A 16,768-nucleotide genomic window follows, 5' to 3' on the forward strand; every position below is an offset into this window, starting at 1 on the left:
TGTTTTTATCAAGGAAGAAATTTCATGCTAAGCAAATTTTTGTGCTTAGCAGCTCTATGAAATTGGGCCCAGGTTTCAATCCCACCTTGGTGATTTGCCTTTGCAAAACTAACGTCTATTGAATTATAGACAGATATGAACCCTTTCAAACTGGACAGATTTCCCTGGAAACTTCTGGAAAATGTTGTTGCTTTTCAGTTGAATCGTCGACCAGTACCAGTACCAGTACCATGAACATACACAGCTTTATAAATCCTAAAAAACTTCAGCTTTGAAGGTAAAACTTAATGAATTTAATAAGTAACAGGTAACATCTTAAGCATGACTTACAACAAGTGTCTTCATAATTAAGTCTAGCTGCATGGAGATCTTCAAGCTGGTTGAGGCATGAGCAATATGAGGCTGTTCACCTGCATCCTATAATGCACAAACAATCATACAAAAATATGTGACTTTGGCAAAATCTCACCATTGACCAATTTTCAAAAGAGAGATGTTGGTATTAATTAATGGAAAAGATATTGAATCCGAACACCAGTCCTGTAAATAGGTACCTGTGAGAGCAACGATAGTTATTGTGATTGATTTAGGTTTGTGCGCTACATATTTGGCAGCATATGCTGTATACTCCCAAGAGAGCTGAGCTTGTTTTTAAAGGAATGAAATAAATGGACAAGTGACCAGGGGGTATCTATATTGGAGGGCCATGCGTCAATCAGTGACAGCTTTGAGCACTATAATAAGAAGCCACTATTATTTTATCAATATATCTGTGGTTTTCGGTAACACCATGAGTGTCCTACTTGCCAGGTAGAGTTTGTTCTTAGAGAACTACTGTCCTTGCTTAATTCTACTACCGCGGAGTGGATTTTTTGGGTGTTCGGGAGACTTCTCAGTTCTGAAAAGAACTGTCTTGCTTATTAACTATTACCTGGGCGGATGGTATAGAAATAGGCTGGGACTACTACTTTAGCTTATAGGATTGTAATTAACTGTACTACCGCGGAGTCAGTTCTTGGGTTGGTCTCAACGTTTGGACTAGCTTGCTCTAGTCATCGACAGGAGTCTCCTGGAGCCTCCTGACGATACCTCACCATGCAATGCCTCAAATCCTATTATTATTTTATCATTATTAAAATTAATGTGAAACCACCGTTGTGAAACCTCAAAATATCACATACTCATTACGATTTTTACTTATGTTACAATGAGGTCAAAGGTCAATTACGGAAAAAGATCAGACAAAAATGAATGGCCATACCTGTTTGGCACTGCGAAGCATCCTGAAAGTTATCTGATTGACCTCTAGATCCGTTGAGACAACTCTGTAATTATTGACAAGAAATACCAATAGATGAGAAATAAGTCGCCATGAAAAAAGGTTAAAGGGAGGGTATCCTTCGGTAATTATAAATGATTGACCATAAACATTTACTTGGTCAAGAGCTGTTGATATTATCATTACCCGCTGCCAAAACTAGCTACCGGGCAATCTCGGTAGTCTAGTTGGTAAGACACTGCTCTAGAAATGCAAGGGTCGTGGGTTCGAATCCCACTTGAGTAATACGCCTGTGATATTTTGTTCACAGGACTCGGGAAAGTACTTAGTATACAGTGCTAACACACATCGGTGTATGGGTAAAAAACAAAATTAATAGTCTTTATCCTCGATGCAAATTTAAAGACACTGGACACTATTGGTAATTGTCAAAGACTAGTCTTCACAGTTGGTGTATCTCAACATATGCATAAAATAACAAACCTGTTAAAATTTTAGCTCAATCGGTCGTCGAAGTTGCGAGATATTAATGATAGAAAAAAACACCATGGTCACACGAAGTTATGCGCTTTCAGATACTTGACTTTGAGACCTCAAATTCTAAATCTGAAGTCTTGAAATCAAACTCGTGGAAAATTACTTCTTTCTCGAAAACTACGTCACTTCAAAGGGAGCTGTTTCTCACAATGTTTTAAACTATCAACCTCTCCCCAGTAATCAAGAAAGGTTTTATGTGAATAATTATTTTGAGTAATTCTCAATAGTGTCCACTGCCTTTTACATCTAACATTGTTAGAAACAACACCCTTTAAAGTTATTACCCTGTGGAGGCCCCTAGGGAATGAACTAGTGTAAAAAGGGTTAAATAATGTTACTGGTCTTACTGCTCTGTGAGTGCTGTAGCAGCTAGGCATACATTCTTGATGGTGGCATGAAGCAGGGAATCAGTGCCCATGGCATTCAACAACATGATGTTAACTGCTTCAATGTTCAGACACATCATCTACATGTAATGAAATGAAACAGGAGAATACACAAATGAATGGAAGAAAAGAAAACAAGTCAGGACACCATTATTAAATCTTCCTGTAGACATGGGTGGTCAGGTTGGCATGGTTCATAGAGTTATATATAAGAACTAGAGGGCGCACTGGCCTATATACGCGACCCGGCATGTGCGCAGGCGGCCATTTTCTAAGTTGACAAAACAGGCATCGTACAGCGTGTGTTTGTGTGGCCATTTTGTATATATAGCGTTCAATAAACACAAACTCCAACGTGTGTTTCATATTAAACGTCGGTGCAGAATGACGCGTGTGTCTCCTTGCGGTTTTCCTCCCACATCTTAAACTGAAACTTCCATCTTAGGTTTTCCTCCCACATCTTAAACTGAAACTTCCTTCTTTATCTTGTCTCCATTGGGTTCCTGGCTAGTATAGTAATTCAGTTTTCTTTTCTGAGAGTCCTCCACTACACAATCAGAATCAAAGAAAATTAATTTGATAGAGATCAGAAAGAAGACAAACACAAATAAACAACAAGCAGTTATCAATAAGAATTCACTACATTTGGGTGCGGTGGTAAACCGAAAAAGTCACTAAATTGAAAATCCTGAATTTCAATCTTTCAAAGATAGCTACCTGTGAAATGAAGCGGATGGCTGATATGACATAGGTAGATCCCAGGAAGGAGGAACCTGATCAAATGGAAAACAACAAAATAACGTTATATTATAATCTGTGTGTTCTGGCAGATCTTGGAAACTGTCACTGGTCACTGTCTACGGCACCCAGAGCTACCAGACAATAAATTCATCGTGTGGGAGCCCACTCACGGCAGGCGCGGCCCCGGAAGACCCACCAAGACCATGTAGATTGAAGAAGCAGGAGTAGTCAACAAGGAGGAGCTTATCAGCTGTATGCAGGATAGAGTTGTGTTGCGTGTCAGACATAGAGGCTGACTCAAACATGCTGCAACGCGACAACTTGGGTCGACTGAGTGAGTGAGTCAGTTGGAAACAAGTATCAGTTGGTTCCTTTACAATGTACCTCTGATGGGGCCGCCTAGATGTGTCATAGGCCCTTTTCCAAACCACGGCTTCGGATTCGGCTTGAGGCTCCATTCTCTCGTCTGAAGCCCTGAGCGCATATACGCAAAGCACGCACAACTGTCAAATCAACTGGCGGGGCCAAGCTAGCCTGAGCGAAATCCAAAGCCGAAGCCGTCGTTTTGAAAAGAGCCATAGATCATGAAACACTGATGGGTGAGATCGGAGCCCAATTTCATAGAGCTGCTTAAGCATAAAATATTGCTTAACAACTTTCTGCTGTGAAACAAATAGGATTACAATCACAAAATGTACAAGTGACATTGTAGTTTAGCTGGTTACCTTATTTTGGTAGGTAAAATTTGGTTGCGCTTGGCTACTTTTTCTGCTTTTAAAAGCAGCTCTATGAAATTGGGCCAAGGTAATTTAATGGGTCATACATGTAGGTCAAACACTGACTGACCTTTTTTGCCTGGCTTCTTGCTGGCTTTAGCATGTTGGGAAGACTGTTCCGTTTCACTGGGAGTTTCAGCACGCACTCTGACATCACCAAGATGGAGAACCATTCGATACCTAAGAAACATCAACATAAACCATTGCTTCTTGATATATTTATTAATTTATACAATAAAGATTTTCTTCTTTTGATGTTTATACTTTAAAACACTCTGAAATTCATCAGCTCACATTTTGTGAATAAAAAGTAATAAATAACTTGTGTTCCATTATACTACCATCTAATTCTTATTCATAAAGACTTTCCTTGTTTGATTTCGCTTTGCATTTTTAAATTGTATTCAACCCTAACTATCCAAGTTATTCATCCTGCTCAGATTCAACTATTCAGTCTTTGAGAAGGTTCAAGTCATTAAAGGCAGTGGACACTATTGGTAATTGTCAAAGACTAGCCTTCATAGTTGGTGTATCTCAACATACACTGTATGCATAAAATAACAAACCTGTGAAAATTTGAGCTCGATCGGTCATCGAAGTTGGGAGATAATAATGAAAGAAAAAACCACCCTTGTCACACGAAGTTGTGTGCTTTCATATGCTTGATTTCGAGACCTCAAGTTCTAAACTTGAGGTCTCGAAATCAAATTCGTGGAAAATTACTTCTTTCTCGAAAACTACTCCACTTCAGAGGGAGCCGTTTCTCACAATGTTTTATACTACCAACCTCTCTCCATTACTTGTTACCAATTAAGGTTTTATGCTAATAAATATTTTGAGTAATTACCAATAGTGTCCACTGCCTTTAAAGACCTGCTTGAACGAAAATAGCAAGTCGTGATCTTTAGTGACTTTCATTTGAAATGTTTTCAATCAATAAGGAAATCAAGTCATACGACTGAAAATTGCGAAAAGCTCGTTTACGTTATCACTCATGTCACATCATAGTTGGGAGCTCTAATTTTTAGAGCCGCTTTGTTGCAGCGTGGAGGTATAACAAAGCAAACTCCCAGACATGACGTCAAAGCATTGTTATTTTGACGCGAGCCGTCAACAGCAGAAGTATTTTTTGTTTTTCAAAACCTTGAGGTTGGGCCCTGTTTTTTTTACCAATATCAAAATTACATTTAAATGGTAAACAAACGCATTCTAAACAAGTTCATTAAAAACATTCTGCTCAAGTAGCTGTTTTAATAAAGGCACCATGCTGAGAGAACTCACCTCTGATTGGGATTGAACAGACGCCATGAAATCCATATATCATCAAAATCCTACATAAAAATAAAAAACATGGCAAAAATAAATACAGTATTAATTAAGTAGAGAAGATCTTTCCTGTATAATTCCCATTTTGTAGGGGATGATCTTCCAATAGACCGATCCATTAGGCTCCACCCCATTGCGTATTGACCAATGACAACCCATTACGCAACCAAAAGTCTGACAAATAAAGTCCCGACATGCTACACGTATGCTTGGCGCGCGTGGCAGAGTTGTGCGGAGTGGCATTGGAAAGGCTCACAAGTTCTTGCTCACACGTGCGCTGAGGGCGGAGCCTAATGGATCGGTCTATTTGCTTTCCAAGTTATCAAGGGAAGTTCTTCCAATTATTCCCATTCCCATTATGTACTGGAGGTTTTTCCACTTTATAGAATGCGATCTTCCCACTGCCAAAGAAGGAAATTCTTCCCGTTAGCGTCATTCACTTGTATTATAGTATAAGATCTTCCAATGTCTATCCTTTTCTTAGGGAAGTGCTTCCCTTTAATGACTTTCCCATTTTGCATTTTGTACTGGAAGTTTTCCCACTGACTTTCCCATTTTATACAAGAAGATCTACACATTGCAATTCCCTTTTCTTGGGAATTTCTTCACATTATGTGAAAATTGAATCTTCTTTTTGTTTGGGAAGTTAAAAGCTGACCTTTCCCTAGCCTTTTGTCAAGGCCTTCGTGGCTGGTACGAGAGACCACACAGGCGAGTGGCGAAACCACGAGGGCCTTTTCCAACTTGTTTTGTGGTTTTGTTGATGAATTTTTCATAGAGTATGACACGAGCACTAATGTATGCTGACCCGCTGACCCCTGTCGCTTCTGATTGGTTTGGACTTTTGCTACCTTTTGGGTAGCAAAAGTCAAGATTTAAAGAAACACATAAGAAACCGCAAACAAGTTGGAAAAGGCCCTCGTGGCTTCACCATTCGCGTGTGTCGTCTCCCGTTCCAGTAGCCTTTAATCAAGGCGCGCGCGGCGGCGACACCCCCAGATATCACGCACGAAAAAAGACCAGCGCGAGCGGCCAAGCCGTGAAGCGCCTTTAGCAACTCATTTATCTAATTAGTTATTGATATATGCACCTTCTGTGTGTTGCCCTCAGCACGTGACTTTTTAGTGCACCAAAATGAGTGTGGGTCATGGAGTCTATGGTATTGCATCTTCTTATTGGCCAACAACTCATCACGCTCATGCATTATGCATTACATTTCTCCCACCAAAATCTGTGGCAAAAAGTAAAGAAAAAAATAAGGCCCTAAAACGAGTTGCTAAAGGCGCTTCGCGGCTCTGCCGCTCGCGCTGGTTTTTGTTCGTGCGTGATATCTGGGGTCGTGATTGACATCTGGGGGTGCCGCGTGCGCCTTAAGTAAAGGCTACCGTTCCATTCGCTTGGGACCGCGGCTCTATTGTAGAAGCTGTCCAAGCCACGAAGGCCTTGACAAAAGGCTAACCTTACCCCTAACCAAGACTTGTAGGCTTGCCTGTGGACAAATCTGGCCTGTGTAGCTTCCCCTAGGATTGAACTTACCACACTACTGTTTTGCAGCTGGACGGAGACATTCTTAAGCGAGAAGAACCCGATGTAGTTGATGCTCAGGTCTTTCTTGAGGAGCTGACTCAGCACCTTGGAGAGTATACTTGCACATATTCTAGAGGTAAAACAACATAAATAGACTAAGTTATTTACACACTTTGTATATATACACCATGTACACTGGTGTACCTCAGACTGCCATAAAGCACCATACCTCGCAGGCAACAATCCCGGCCAAAATGCTTGGGCCACCCATTCCTAATGTTATATAAAACCATTCCCTGTCCACTTCCCATTACTTGGTACTTGGTACATTTTCCTCCTGAAGCTTCAGCTGGGGAACTTAACAAGGAGGTCAGGAGAGCGTCGTCTAATTCGTTTTTTTAGCCGCTGTATTGCAGTGTTTTAATAAATAAACCATGAATAAAAATAATGTTCCTATTCCTAACAATACGTCATACATGCCGGAGGGCACAGCCTGTTCTAATTCCGCTCTAGTCTAGTCAGTTGTCCTTTTTTTCAACCCAAACTAATTTTTTAGGCTACACAAAATGTATATTAACTATTTTTGTTTACATAAACTTTTTGTGTGCGGCATATCGGCATTAGCGGCAAAAGAGCGTTAGTTGAGAAAATTCACACGCAAAATTCACTTGATTTTTACTCAAAATCTGTGAAACCTATTTGAACAATTCCAAGTGTAGTGCTATCTGCAACTTCTGAAGCATTAGATCAGTAAGTTTCATGATGCAGAACGTCATTGCAGATGGTTTTTCAAGGAAGCGAAAGGTTTTGATATCAGTGGTGCTGGGGCCAAGGATACGAAGTGGATTGGACCGATTTATGGGGCTAATTAATTATATACTTTTTTTATAAGCAAAAGAAAAAGAAAAAAGATAGATTCATTTAAGCGGATTTTTATCATGTTTACTTTTCATGTTTTTGGGCAATGAAATTGAAAGATTAGAAAAATGCACTCAAACTTTGAAACATGCTTACTTTGACAGGATCAGAAGAAACACTGCAATGATACAAAGGTAGAAAACTAACCACGTGAGACTCATATTGTCTTATCTAACCAGCACAACATAAACAACAAATTATGACAGAAACACCCATCGAATAGGTCGTCCTCTGTGCGCTGCCATTTTGTATGTTGATGACAATCCCAACCCAACGGCTCTTGCATGTGGTCGAACACATTTCCCCCTTCAACAGCCGTCGGTTGTAACAAATACAAGATGGCGATCATTGATGCAGGATGTGAAAGCTTGGCTCTGAAACAATGACGTCTTTAAAGCGACCAGCGCACGACACTTCCCCCAAATACGGAGGAATTCCCAGCAAAATGCCCACACTGGTGAGACAGCGTTCTCCTGTGGCGGCCAAGTCGTTTTTAAGTCCGCCAAGCGTCGATCCAGAACCGTACTACCTCGTGAAAGACAGCCCAGGTTGGTCGTATGGTAAAAACGTTCATAAATCAATCTGAGTGTTATGTGCACAACACTTTTAACAATATTGTTTTTGACTCTGATGTGTAAAACGTACCCGTACAAATGATACCAAACATTCTCACATTATTAACAACACAACTAAAATAACTATCTGCTCATTCAGAATTATTATTATTTAGGCCCTACACGGTCACGTTGTTGTTTATTATTTATTACCGACCAATTTTAATAAAAGTTCATGAATTTTTGATAATCATTGCCACTTTTGTAAATTGAATGTAATTAATATTTATCAATTTTTTTTCTCGTTTATAAATTAAACAAATGATAAAACTATTCATTTATAATATTATAATTATAATATGTACCTAGTATTTAACTATTGATTATTGATATATTAATAATTAAACATTGTTTTACTCTTTTAAATTAAAGGCCTTTCAAGTTACATATTTATTATTAATATTTAACAGTGGAATTGTGATATGTTGTTACACTGTATACTGTACAGTGTACTGGCTACTGGTACTGAACTGACACCTTTTTATTTCTTTGCAATAATCGTAATGCAGTTTAAAGTGGGGGACGATCTCGGGCGCTTTTTGGTGATCAACTCGACCGATCTGGGGCAACATGTCTCTTTAATGTGTTTCTGTCACAAATTTGTTGCCTGTGTGTTTATACATCAATATATATATATTTTTTATTCTTTATTTTTTATTTTTTTAATAGTAATGTTTTTAATGACTATTTTGTAAACTGTGCATTTCGGCTTTTTAGTCGCTGTATTGCAGTGTTTTAATAAATAAACCTTGAATAAAAATAATTTTCCTATTCCTAACAATACATCATACATGCCGGAGGGCGCAGCCTGTTCTAATTCCGCTCTAGTCTAGTCAATTGTCCTTTTTTTCAACCCAAACAAATTTTTTAGGCTACACAAAATGTATATTAACTATTTTTGTTTACATAAACTTTTTGTGTGAAAAGGTGGGGCTTTTGTAAAAAAAAAAACTGTCATTTCAGGATCAATTCGGGAATCTTGCGGTTGGTTCTGGGTCTTTATATTTTTTGAAACAGCCCTTTGTGGTTGCAAGACGTTTCAATTAGGGAAGACATCGCGATACTTCATCAAAACCACGATTTGCCAATAATTCGATTAGCAAAAAATCAAGACGATGGGGTCATCGTTTAAGAAATGGTATCACGATTTTCGATAATATCGAGATATCTCCCAAGCTTAAAGGAAATTTTCATTTGCTAAGATGATAAATTCATGATGTTTTCCCCCATATCAACACAGTTCCAACAGAGGTCACTGGTGAGACCAATCTGATAAGTCACTATGGTCTTGAGCACAGCTATCAGAGATTCTCAAGTAAGAAAGTTAAGGAGCAACTCAGTGCATTTCTACCTCATTTACCAGGTAAGGAGCCACGGTTATAAATGGAACCATAAAGGAATAAAATGAAAACATGAACCATTGGTTATCATGAACCAGCGTTGCTCATCATAGCATACCAGTTTGGTATGTCCAGTATGCAAGCCGTATGCTGGTAATCAATGGTATGTTGTGTGCAATGCTAGTCACAATAACCAACGGTACACATGTATGTTTTTGTACATGAACCATTGGTTATCTTGGACCAGGTGTTGCGCACAGAACACCATTAATTACCCAAAAAATGCAGCCATATTTGTTCCCGAAAGGTGAGGATTCTCAAAAGCGTTGAGAATTCACAGATTTTTGCAATATTTTTTTGTTAAGTGGATTTTCTGGACCAGCGCAACGCTCAATGAGAGTACAAAGAACAATCACAGACTAATTTTGGCAAGATCGGATTTAAACAAAAAACTGTAGGCATTTAAAAAGTGAAGGGCAAACAGTTTTGAATAGGATTCTGTACTCAATGTTACTCTATAAAGTTCATGAAGACGATAGCATAATGTACCCTGCATATATACTCCCTGTAGTTCTAGGAGTATACCCTATGAAGCCTTGCATTATAAAACTCCCAGTAGGGAGTACATAGATCAGACATGCAACTTTCTAATTCCCCCCAAAAAGAGGAAATGGTCGATCACATTAACTTTTGTACTTTGTTTTTCAATTTTCTATGGCACTATTTTGAAAAGAAAAAGAGGAAATCAGCTGATCAGCTGAAAAGTTGCATGCCTGATAGATAGGGCATGTACATGTTTAAGAGTTAAATGTTATTTTATTGCTCTTTGTCAACCAATAAGCCTTTTTGAGATATGGCAGACACAATGCTACAACACTGTAAAGTTGTGGTAAATTTGTGCGTATTGACCATAGAAACAGAACGTTTGTTATTCAGTGAAGTGCGCATTTTAGGCGACAGGGCGTTTACACGTAAACCTAATGAACACCAACATGGTGAGCGTGGCATCAGTCGCGGCGTGTGACGCGCGCGTATCACGTCCGCCATAAATGAATGACCTCATCCATCTTTCTTGTTTCTAAATATTTGCAACCTTTTGGTTTGCCCTGTGCAGGAATGATCGACACCGTGGGCGTACAGGATAACAGCAGTCTACGAATGCTAATCGATAAGCCACCGGTCGGTGGGAAAGAGATCCTTCCACTGTCTGGGCCATCTTTGGCGGGATTCAAACTACACCCTGGATCGGTGAGTTGATATATCATCTGGTGTTTCTGATCAGCAGAGTGTGGGTTCGAATCCCCAACCGTGACACTTGTGTCCTTAAGCAAGACACTTAACCATTGCTCCGTCCTTCGGTTGGAACATAAAGCCGTTGGCCCCATGTGTTGCGTAACGCATGTAAAAGAACCCAGTGCACTTATCGAAAAGAGAAGGGGTTTACAGGGTTTACAGAAGGTAATGGTGAAAGACTTCCCTTGAAATATTATTCCATGAAATGCTTTACTTTTTGAGAAAACATTAAAACAATTATTAATTCTCGATTTCGAGAATAACGGATTTATTTTAAACACATGTCATGACACGGCGAAATGTGCAGAAACTGATAGTTTCTCCCGACTCCAATGACCGATTGAGCCTAAATTTTAAATATAAGTTGTGATACACGATGTGTGGGCCTTTGGACAATACTGTTATGTTTACCAATATTGTGCGATTGCTTTAAAAACATAGTGAGAAAAATGTTTGAGTTTCAAGCTGAAAGCTCACTCATTATATATACCGGTACATGTATTTCAGACAAATCCTCCAAAAAACTATTTCTGTCTGAAATACTTTAAAAGTTTGATGGGATAACTTTCCGTATGGCGCCACTACTTTTTCACACATTTTTACAAAAAGGGATATCTCATTGAGGCAAATTAGATACTATATTATTTCATATAGAATGAAAAAGTGGTGGCGCCATACGGAAACTTTTCCGTTTGACGTTAGTACCTTAGTTAAAACACAATGAACAATCATTTTGATACTCACGTCATTGTTTTCTTGGTACAGATACCTGAGCAGTTTAAGCTGCTACATCACCAACCAGTCAAGAAACACAAACACAAGAAGCACAAGAAAGATCACAGGCCACCAGATGCCACTGAGATATCTATAACAGGTTGGTTTGTTTGTTAGTGTTTCTGTCTGTCTGTACGGCTGTCTTACTTCCCGTCCAGGGAACTCAGCAAATATCCCATAACTGGGCCCAATTTCGTAAAGCCTGTAAGCACAAAATTTTGCGTAGCATGACATTCTTCCTTGATAAAAACAAGATTACCAACCAAATTTTAATTTGTTGCATATTGCTTGTTACTGGCATTCAGTTGTTGTTTGCTTATCATGAAAATCACGTGGACATTTGGTTAGTAATCCTGTTTTTATTAAGGAAGAAATTTCATGCTAAGCAAATTTTGTGTGCTTACAGGATTTATGAAATTGGGCCCAGGATGTAAACAGTTTAATACTAAGCTAGCAACCGCCAATCTCACTCAACACAAATTGGTTTAACATCTATGGTTATGAGTTGATTGAATCAAGAAAAATGGATTCTGTAACTATACGACAATACTTATTCTAGTAATTGTGAAATCAGCGGTTAGCTTGGTAGGACCTGATAATGTGTAAGATATATTGGCACAAAGTCACCAAGCTGAGAATCAGAAAAATTGTGCTCCGTACGTTTTCATCAAGCACTAAATGTAGTATGAATAGTTCATTCATTCCAACTTAATTCTACCACACATTCAAAGACAAACTAACAAATCTCATTTGATCTTGGCTTCCGCTTTCCGCCTAATAGGAGGGGATCAAGGGACTGAAGGAAGTCACGACAAGAAACACAAAAAGCAGAAGAAGCACGAAGATGGAGAACGCAAGAAACGCAAGAAGGAGAAGAAGAAGAAAAAGGTAAGAAGAAATGACAAATTCCAAGGCATCGGAAAGATTTCACAAGATTCATTTTAAGATGAGTTTGCCAAGATCCCCAAAGTGAGTTGTATTGTGATCTCACAGTTTGCTTAGCAATTAAGATTGATTCAGAGTAAAGATCAATCCTAACTCTTTGTGAAATCACTCCATGAAACGTTATTAGAGCCAAAAAATGGAAACAAAAGCAGCACCAATTAATTTTCCTATTTAAATTTTGAGCGAAAGATATTTTTTATAACAATATCTCTTTAGAGAAAGAAGTAAATTTCCATGAATTTGATTTCGAGACCTCAGATTTAGAATTTGAGGTATCGAAATCAAGCATCTGAAAGCAAACAACTTCGTGTGACAAGGGTGTTTTTTTCTTTCATTTCATTATTATCTCCCAAATTAGACAGGTTTGTTATTTTATGCATATGTTGAGATACAGCAAGTGAGAAGACTGGTCTTTGACAATTACCAATAGTGTCCAGTGTCTTTAAAGGAAAGATGTAACATTAGGAGGAAAACACTTCTATTTTGGCGTTTTTGACAGTTTTTTTTTTTTTTTTTGTATTTTCAGCAGCGCCAGAGTCCAACTCACCCAAGTGGTACTTCACACAATGGCAGCGGACCTGGCAGGCCATGAACAGTTACTTAAGTATTTACTTTTGAACTTTAATACTAAGAGGATATAGGGTTTGTATATTGTTAATACATGTAAACAAAGTATCAGTGGTTTGTTTCTCAAAGCTTTACTTTTAAGCTTGTTTCAGTCACAAGATATCTGAGAAGTTTTATCTAACCTCCTGCCATCATTTGAAAAAAAATTGTGAATGTCAATTGGCTTGTTATTTATTTATTTCAGCATTTGATTGCAGACAATATTGTACTATTGTCTGAATGAAATGAGCTGAAGTTTGTATTAACTGGTTTATGTAGCTGAAGATGATCTAAGAAGGTTTAGTGTGGAGCCATGCAGTGTGAATATTTATTTCACAAGGTGTTTTAAGCAGGCCTGTGATTTGTCAAGATTTTTGCAGATTTCAGGATAAATTTTCCTCCAAGGATTTTCCTCTGCATTGGAAATCATGAACAGTAAATGAAGGGAAGGAAGATGTGAATGTGATAATTATCTTTCAATTCTCTAGTATACATAAAAACTAATGAGTAAGATCATTTCTGAGTGCTTCTTGAACTCATTATGATTCTGGTCTTATCAAATAAACTACGGTCCAGTAAAATATTTGAGCTACAATCCCTGCCGTCTTGTGGTTTTTTTGGCAAAATTTATAATGTGTCAAACCTCTTGGTTGTTCATTTGTGGTGATATAGAGAGTCTGTTATCATGCCAAAAATGTGACACCCTCAAAATTCAGAGGTTTCATCTCTAAACTAGAGGAAACCATTTCCAGATTGAGCATTTCCTTTTTTGTACAATCTTATTCCTGTCTCAAAGCCAGTACACCCCAAGCTCTGCGCTTACGGAAGCAGGGAATTGCGTGTTAACGTCAGGCGAATTTCCAGGGTTAGCAGGGAATTTTTTCTTGTGAATGCGTACTCCATGTTACGAGGCATTCTTCAGTTACACAGCTAGCGCAGAAATTGCACTGTATAAGCAGAGAATGGTGATCCTAGAGGCAGTATTCGGCAGTAAGCTGAGCCATGAAATTGGGCCCAGATATTTTATTTGGTTGGGTTTACTGAAACCTCCGAAAGAAAGTATGGATAGTTTTTCCAATCTTGGTACAAAACGTGTTCACTCTTTATATGCAATCTTGGAGGCTTTAGCTGTTATAAAGATCAAATAGAGCAAGAGATTTTGTGTTTAATGTTTGTCTTTTTGGTTATGTGTACACTAAGCATTTTACTCAAAGACTACAAACGATGAAGTGGGCTCGGAAAAGTGAGCTTTCATTGGTATTTTGAACATATGCAAGTTTGCTTTACCCCTCAAGTTGTTGTTGGGATTCGTACATTGATTCATGTCTTCTAGTTAAAAGGGACGGAATATTTTGGGTTCTGTGTCTGTGTGTTTTCTTGTCAGCTTTTTTAATATTATAAGGTACATGGTTGTATGAGATTGGTGTAGCGTGTTTGAAAGATAATTAATTCGGAGATCGAGAGGTTTTACAATGGGCATGTGGTTAATCAGGATTTATCCTGATTTTAGGATTTTCTGGGCGTGTGAAAGGTGTTTTGTTTTTAAGGGAGATTCGGGTTACTTGCTAATTGTTTTACAGGAAGTTTGTTTCACCAAACTGTTAATATTTGGGAAAAGTATGTCTTTGGGGCAGTACATTCGTACAAAGCTTTATAAATCCACATTTTCAAGATGGATTATGTGTCTTTTTTAACAAGATCGGATAGTCAAATATGCAGGCTTGGCGGATTGATCGATGTACAAAATAGTGAAAATATGAATCTTATTGTTGTTTTTGCATGTTTTTTGTAATAAGCTGTGCAACATTATTCTTTCTTGATGAATTCTTGAATCAAAAGGCATATGACCTTGAATGATTTGTTTTATTAATATTTCTTAGAGCTGGTTCTGTGCATGACACTTTCTATTAACTCTAACCCCTAAGTTTCATTGGCTGGAGACATTCCTCTGTCCTCATAAAGACTCCAGTCTACATGTATGCTAGCTCATTAACTAAAGGTTTGATCCGAGGTCAGATTTGGACACATATCCCCCTAAAAGGCAATTGCTACGTTCACCTGCAGTGTGACAATGTCCTGCATCTAGACTTTTGGAGGAAAACTGCAACTCCTGCATTCTGGTTTTGAACTGTCCTAAATTAGTCAGTCATAAAGAGTGAAGCGTTTTAACAACATTTATCGGTGCAAATACAGTGGTTTGGGTATTTACAACCAAACTCATCCAAAATTCATAATTTAGATGGTCCCTTTACTGAAACAATAAGGCATGGTTTTCCTCCTTCTATCCAATTTCCAAGATTTTTTGCCCACACAGAAAAGTCAACAAAATAGCCTGAATAGCTTTTAAAAGTCTGTAGAATAGCCCTTGTACTCAAAAGAAATGCCTACTTTTTCCAAGGGCCAAATATCATCCCCGAACTTTGTATTTTTTTGTTTTAAAGGAACACGTTGCCTAGGATCAGTCGAGTTGGTCTTTAAAAAGTGTTCTGTAACTGTTTGTTACAAAATGCATATGGGTAGAAAGATGTTGTAAAAGTAGAACACAATGATCTACACAAATATGCCTCGAAATTGCGTGGTTTTCTTTTTACCCCGTCAACTAACACGGTCGGCCATTTATTATGGGAGTCAATTGACTCCCATAAGTGTTAGTTCGCGACGTAAAAGGAAAACCGTGCAATTTTGAGTGATACTTGCGTGGATCATTATATTATACTTTTAAAACATCTTTCTAACAACATGCATTTCATAACAAATGGTTTCAAACGCTTTTTATAGGCCAACTCGTACGATCCAAGGCAACGTGTTCCTTTAATTTACATGTTCAGAAGAATTGTTAATGCAAGAATAATTCCATTGCTATGTTTATACATTTTATGTACATTAATATTATATGCCAAAATAGACTCTGATGTGGACATTTGTTGAACTTTTACTTCATTTTGGTTCGACTACTCCTTTAAATATAAACAACTTTTAGTCAGTATTGTGAATAAATTATTTAACTGTATATATTAAGTTTACTGTTATTATTTTGTTCAAAACCAATACATTATACATTGGTTAGAGGAATTTGAGGTCCAACAATGAAATATTTTAGGACATTCCATTCTGAGTGATATGTATTTGAATGTTGAGTAGAATTGAAGTAATTTTTCCTTTTTATTAGATTAATAGTTTTGCATTGAAGTATAATATATTTTCCTCAAGTGTGTACAGAAAAAAGGAATGTCCACAGAGTGACTAACAGGGACCTGTGTGGACTTGCCTTGCTTTAAAGGCAGTGGACACTATTGGTAATTACTCAAAATAATTTTTGGCATAAAACCTTACTTGATTACGAGTAATGGGGAGAGGTTGATCGTTTTGTCAGAAACAGCTCCCTCTGAGGTGACATAGTTTTCGAGAAAGAAGTAATTTTCCACGAATTTGATTTCAAGACGCCAGATTTAAAATTTGAGGTCTTGAAATCAAGCATCTGAAAGCACACAACTTCGTGTGACCATGGTGCGACAAGGGTGTTTTTTTCTTTCATTAATATCTCCCAACTTCGACAACCGATTGAGCTCAAATTTTCACAGGCTTGTTATTTTATGCATATGTTGAGATACACCAACTGTGACGACTAGTCTTTGACATAAAAGATGTTAAATTTGCATCGGGGATAAAGAATATTAATTTTGTTTTTTACCCATACACCGATGTG

General features: G+C 38.0%; 2 protein-coding genes across 6 annotated transcripts in view; one reads left to right on the top strand and one right to left on the bottom strand.

Moving 5' to 3' along the window:
• The window catches only part of LOC117290341 (protein KIAA0100-like), an 80,287-nt gene extending 72,566 nt beyond the window's left edge, over positions 1-7,721 (bottom strand). For all 3 annotated transcript variants that reach the window (XM_033771680.1, XM_033771679.1, XM_033771681.1), the window contains exons 1-8: positions 7,587-7,721; positions 6,582-6,702; positions 5,001-5,050; positions 3,790-3,899; positions 2,920-2,975; positions 2,164-2,282; positions 1,262-1,325; positions 331-417 (exon numbers count right to left, since the gene is read on the bottom strand). In XM_033771680.1, coding sequence (XP_033627571.1) covers positions 331-417; positions 1,262-1,325; positions 2,164-2,282; positions 2,920-2,975; positions 3,790-3,899; positions 5,001-5,050; positions 6,582-6,702; positions 7,587-7,651 — 672 coding nt within the window. In that variant the 5' untranslated portion in view covers positions 7,652-7,721. The remainder of the gene's footprint in view (positions 1-330; positions 418-1,261; positions 1,326-2,163; positions 2,283-2,919; positions 2,976-3,789; positions 3,900-5,000; positions 5,051-6,581; positions 6,703-7,586) is intronic.
• Positions 7,722-7,837: 116 nt separating this feature from the next.
• On the top strand, positions 7,838-15,529 carry LOC117290344 (mediator of RNA polymerase II transcription subunit 19-like). 3 transcript variants are annotated; one of them, XM_033771683.1, is made up of 6 exons: positions 7,838-8,050; positions 9,345-9,467; positions 10,559-10,692; positions 11,503-11,611; positions 12,293-12,399; positions 12,983-15,529. In XM_033771683.1, the coding sequence occupies exons 1-6, from the start codon at positions 7,873-7,875 to the stop codon at positions 13,046-13,048; spliced, it is 717 nt and encodes a 238-aa protein (XP_033627574.1). In that variant the 5' UTR covers positions 7,838-7,872; the 3' UTR covers positions 13,049-15,529. The 3 variants fall into 3 exon arrangements, with proteins under 3 accessions (XP_033627574.1, XP_033627575.1, XP_033627576.1); XM_033771684.1 differs by having other exon boundaries at positions 12,986-15,529; XM_033771685.1 differs by having other exon boundaries at positions 7,838-8,038.
• Positions 15,530-16,768: the final 1,239 nt, after the last annotated feature.

This window comes from Asterias rubens, chromosome 5 (assembly GCF_902459465.1).
Source record: "Asterias rubens chromosome 5, eAstRub1.3, whole genome shotgun sequence".
Taxonomy (NCBI): Eukaryota; Metazoa; Echinodermata; class Asteroidea; order Forcipulatida; family Asteriidae; genus Asterias; species Asterias rubens.

Excerpts from the sequence above, each read along its gene's own strand:
- LOC117290344 (XM_033771683.1), top strand. The coding sequence starts at position 7,873 with ATGACGTCTTTAAAGCGACCAGCGCACGACACTTCCCCCAAATACGGA. Across the intron at positions 8,051-9,344 it reads CAGCCCAGGTTGGTCGTATG|TTCCAACAGAGGTCACTGGT; the intron begins GTAAAAACGTTC and ends ATATCAACACAG. Across the intron at positions 12,400-12,982 it reads AGGAGAAGAAGAAGAAAAAG|CAGCGCCAGAGTCCAACTCA; the intron begins GTAAGAAGAAAT and ends TTGTATTTTCAG.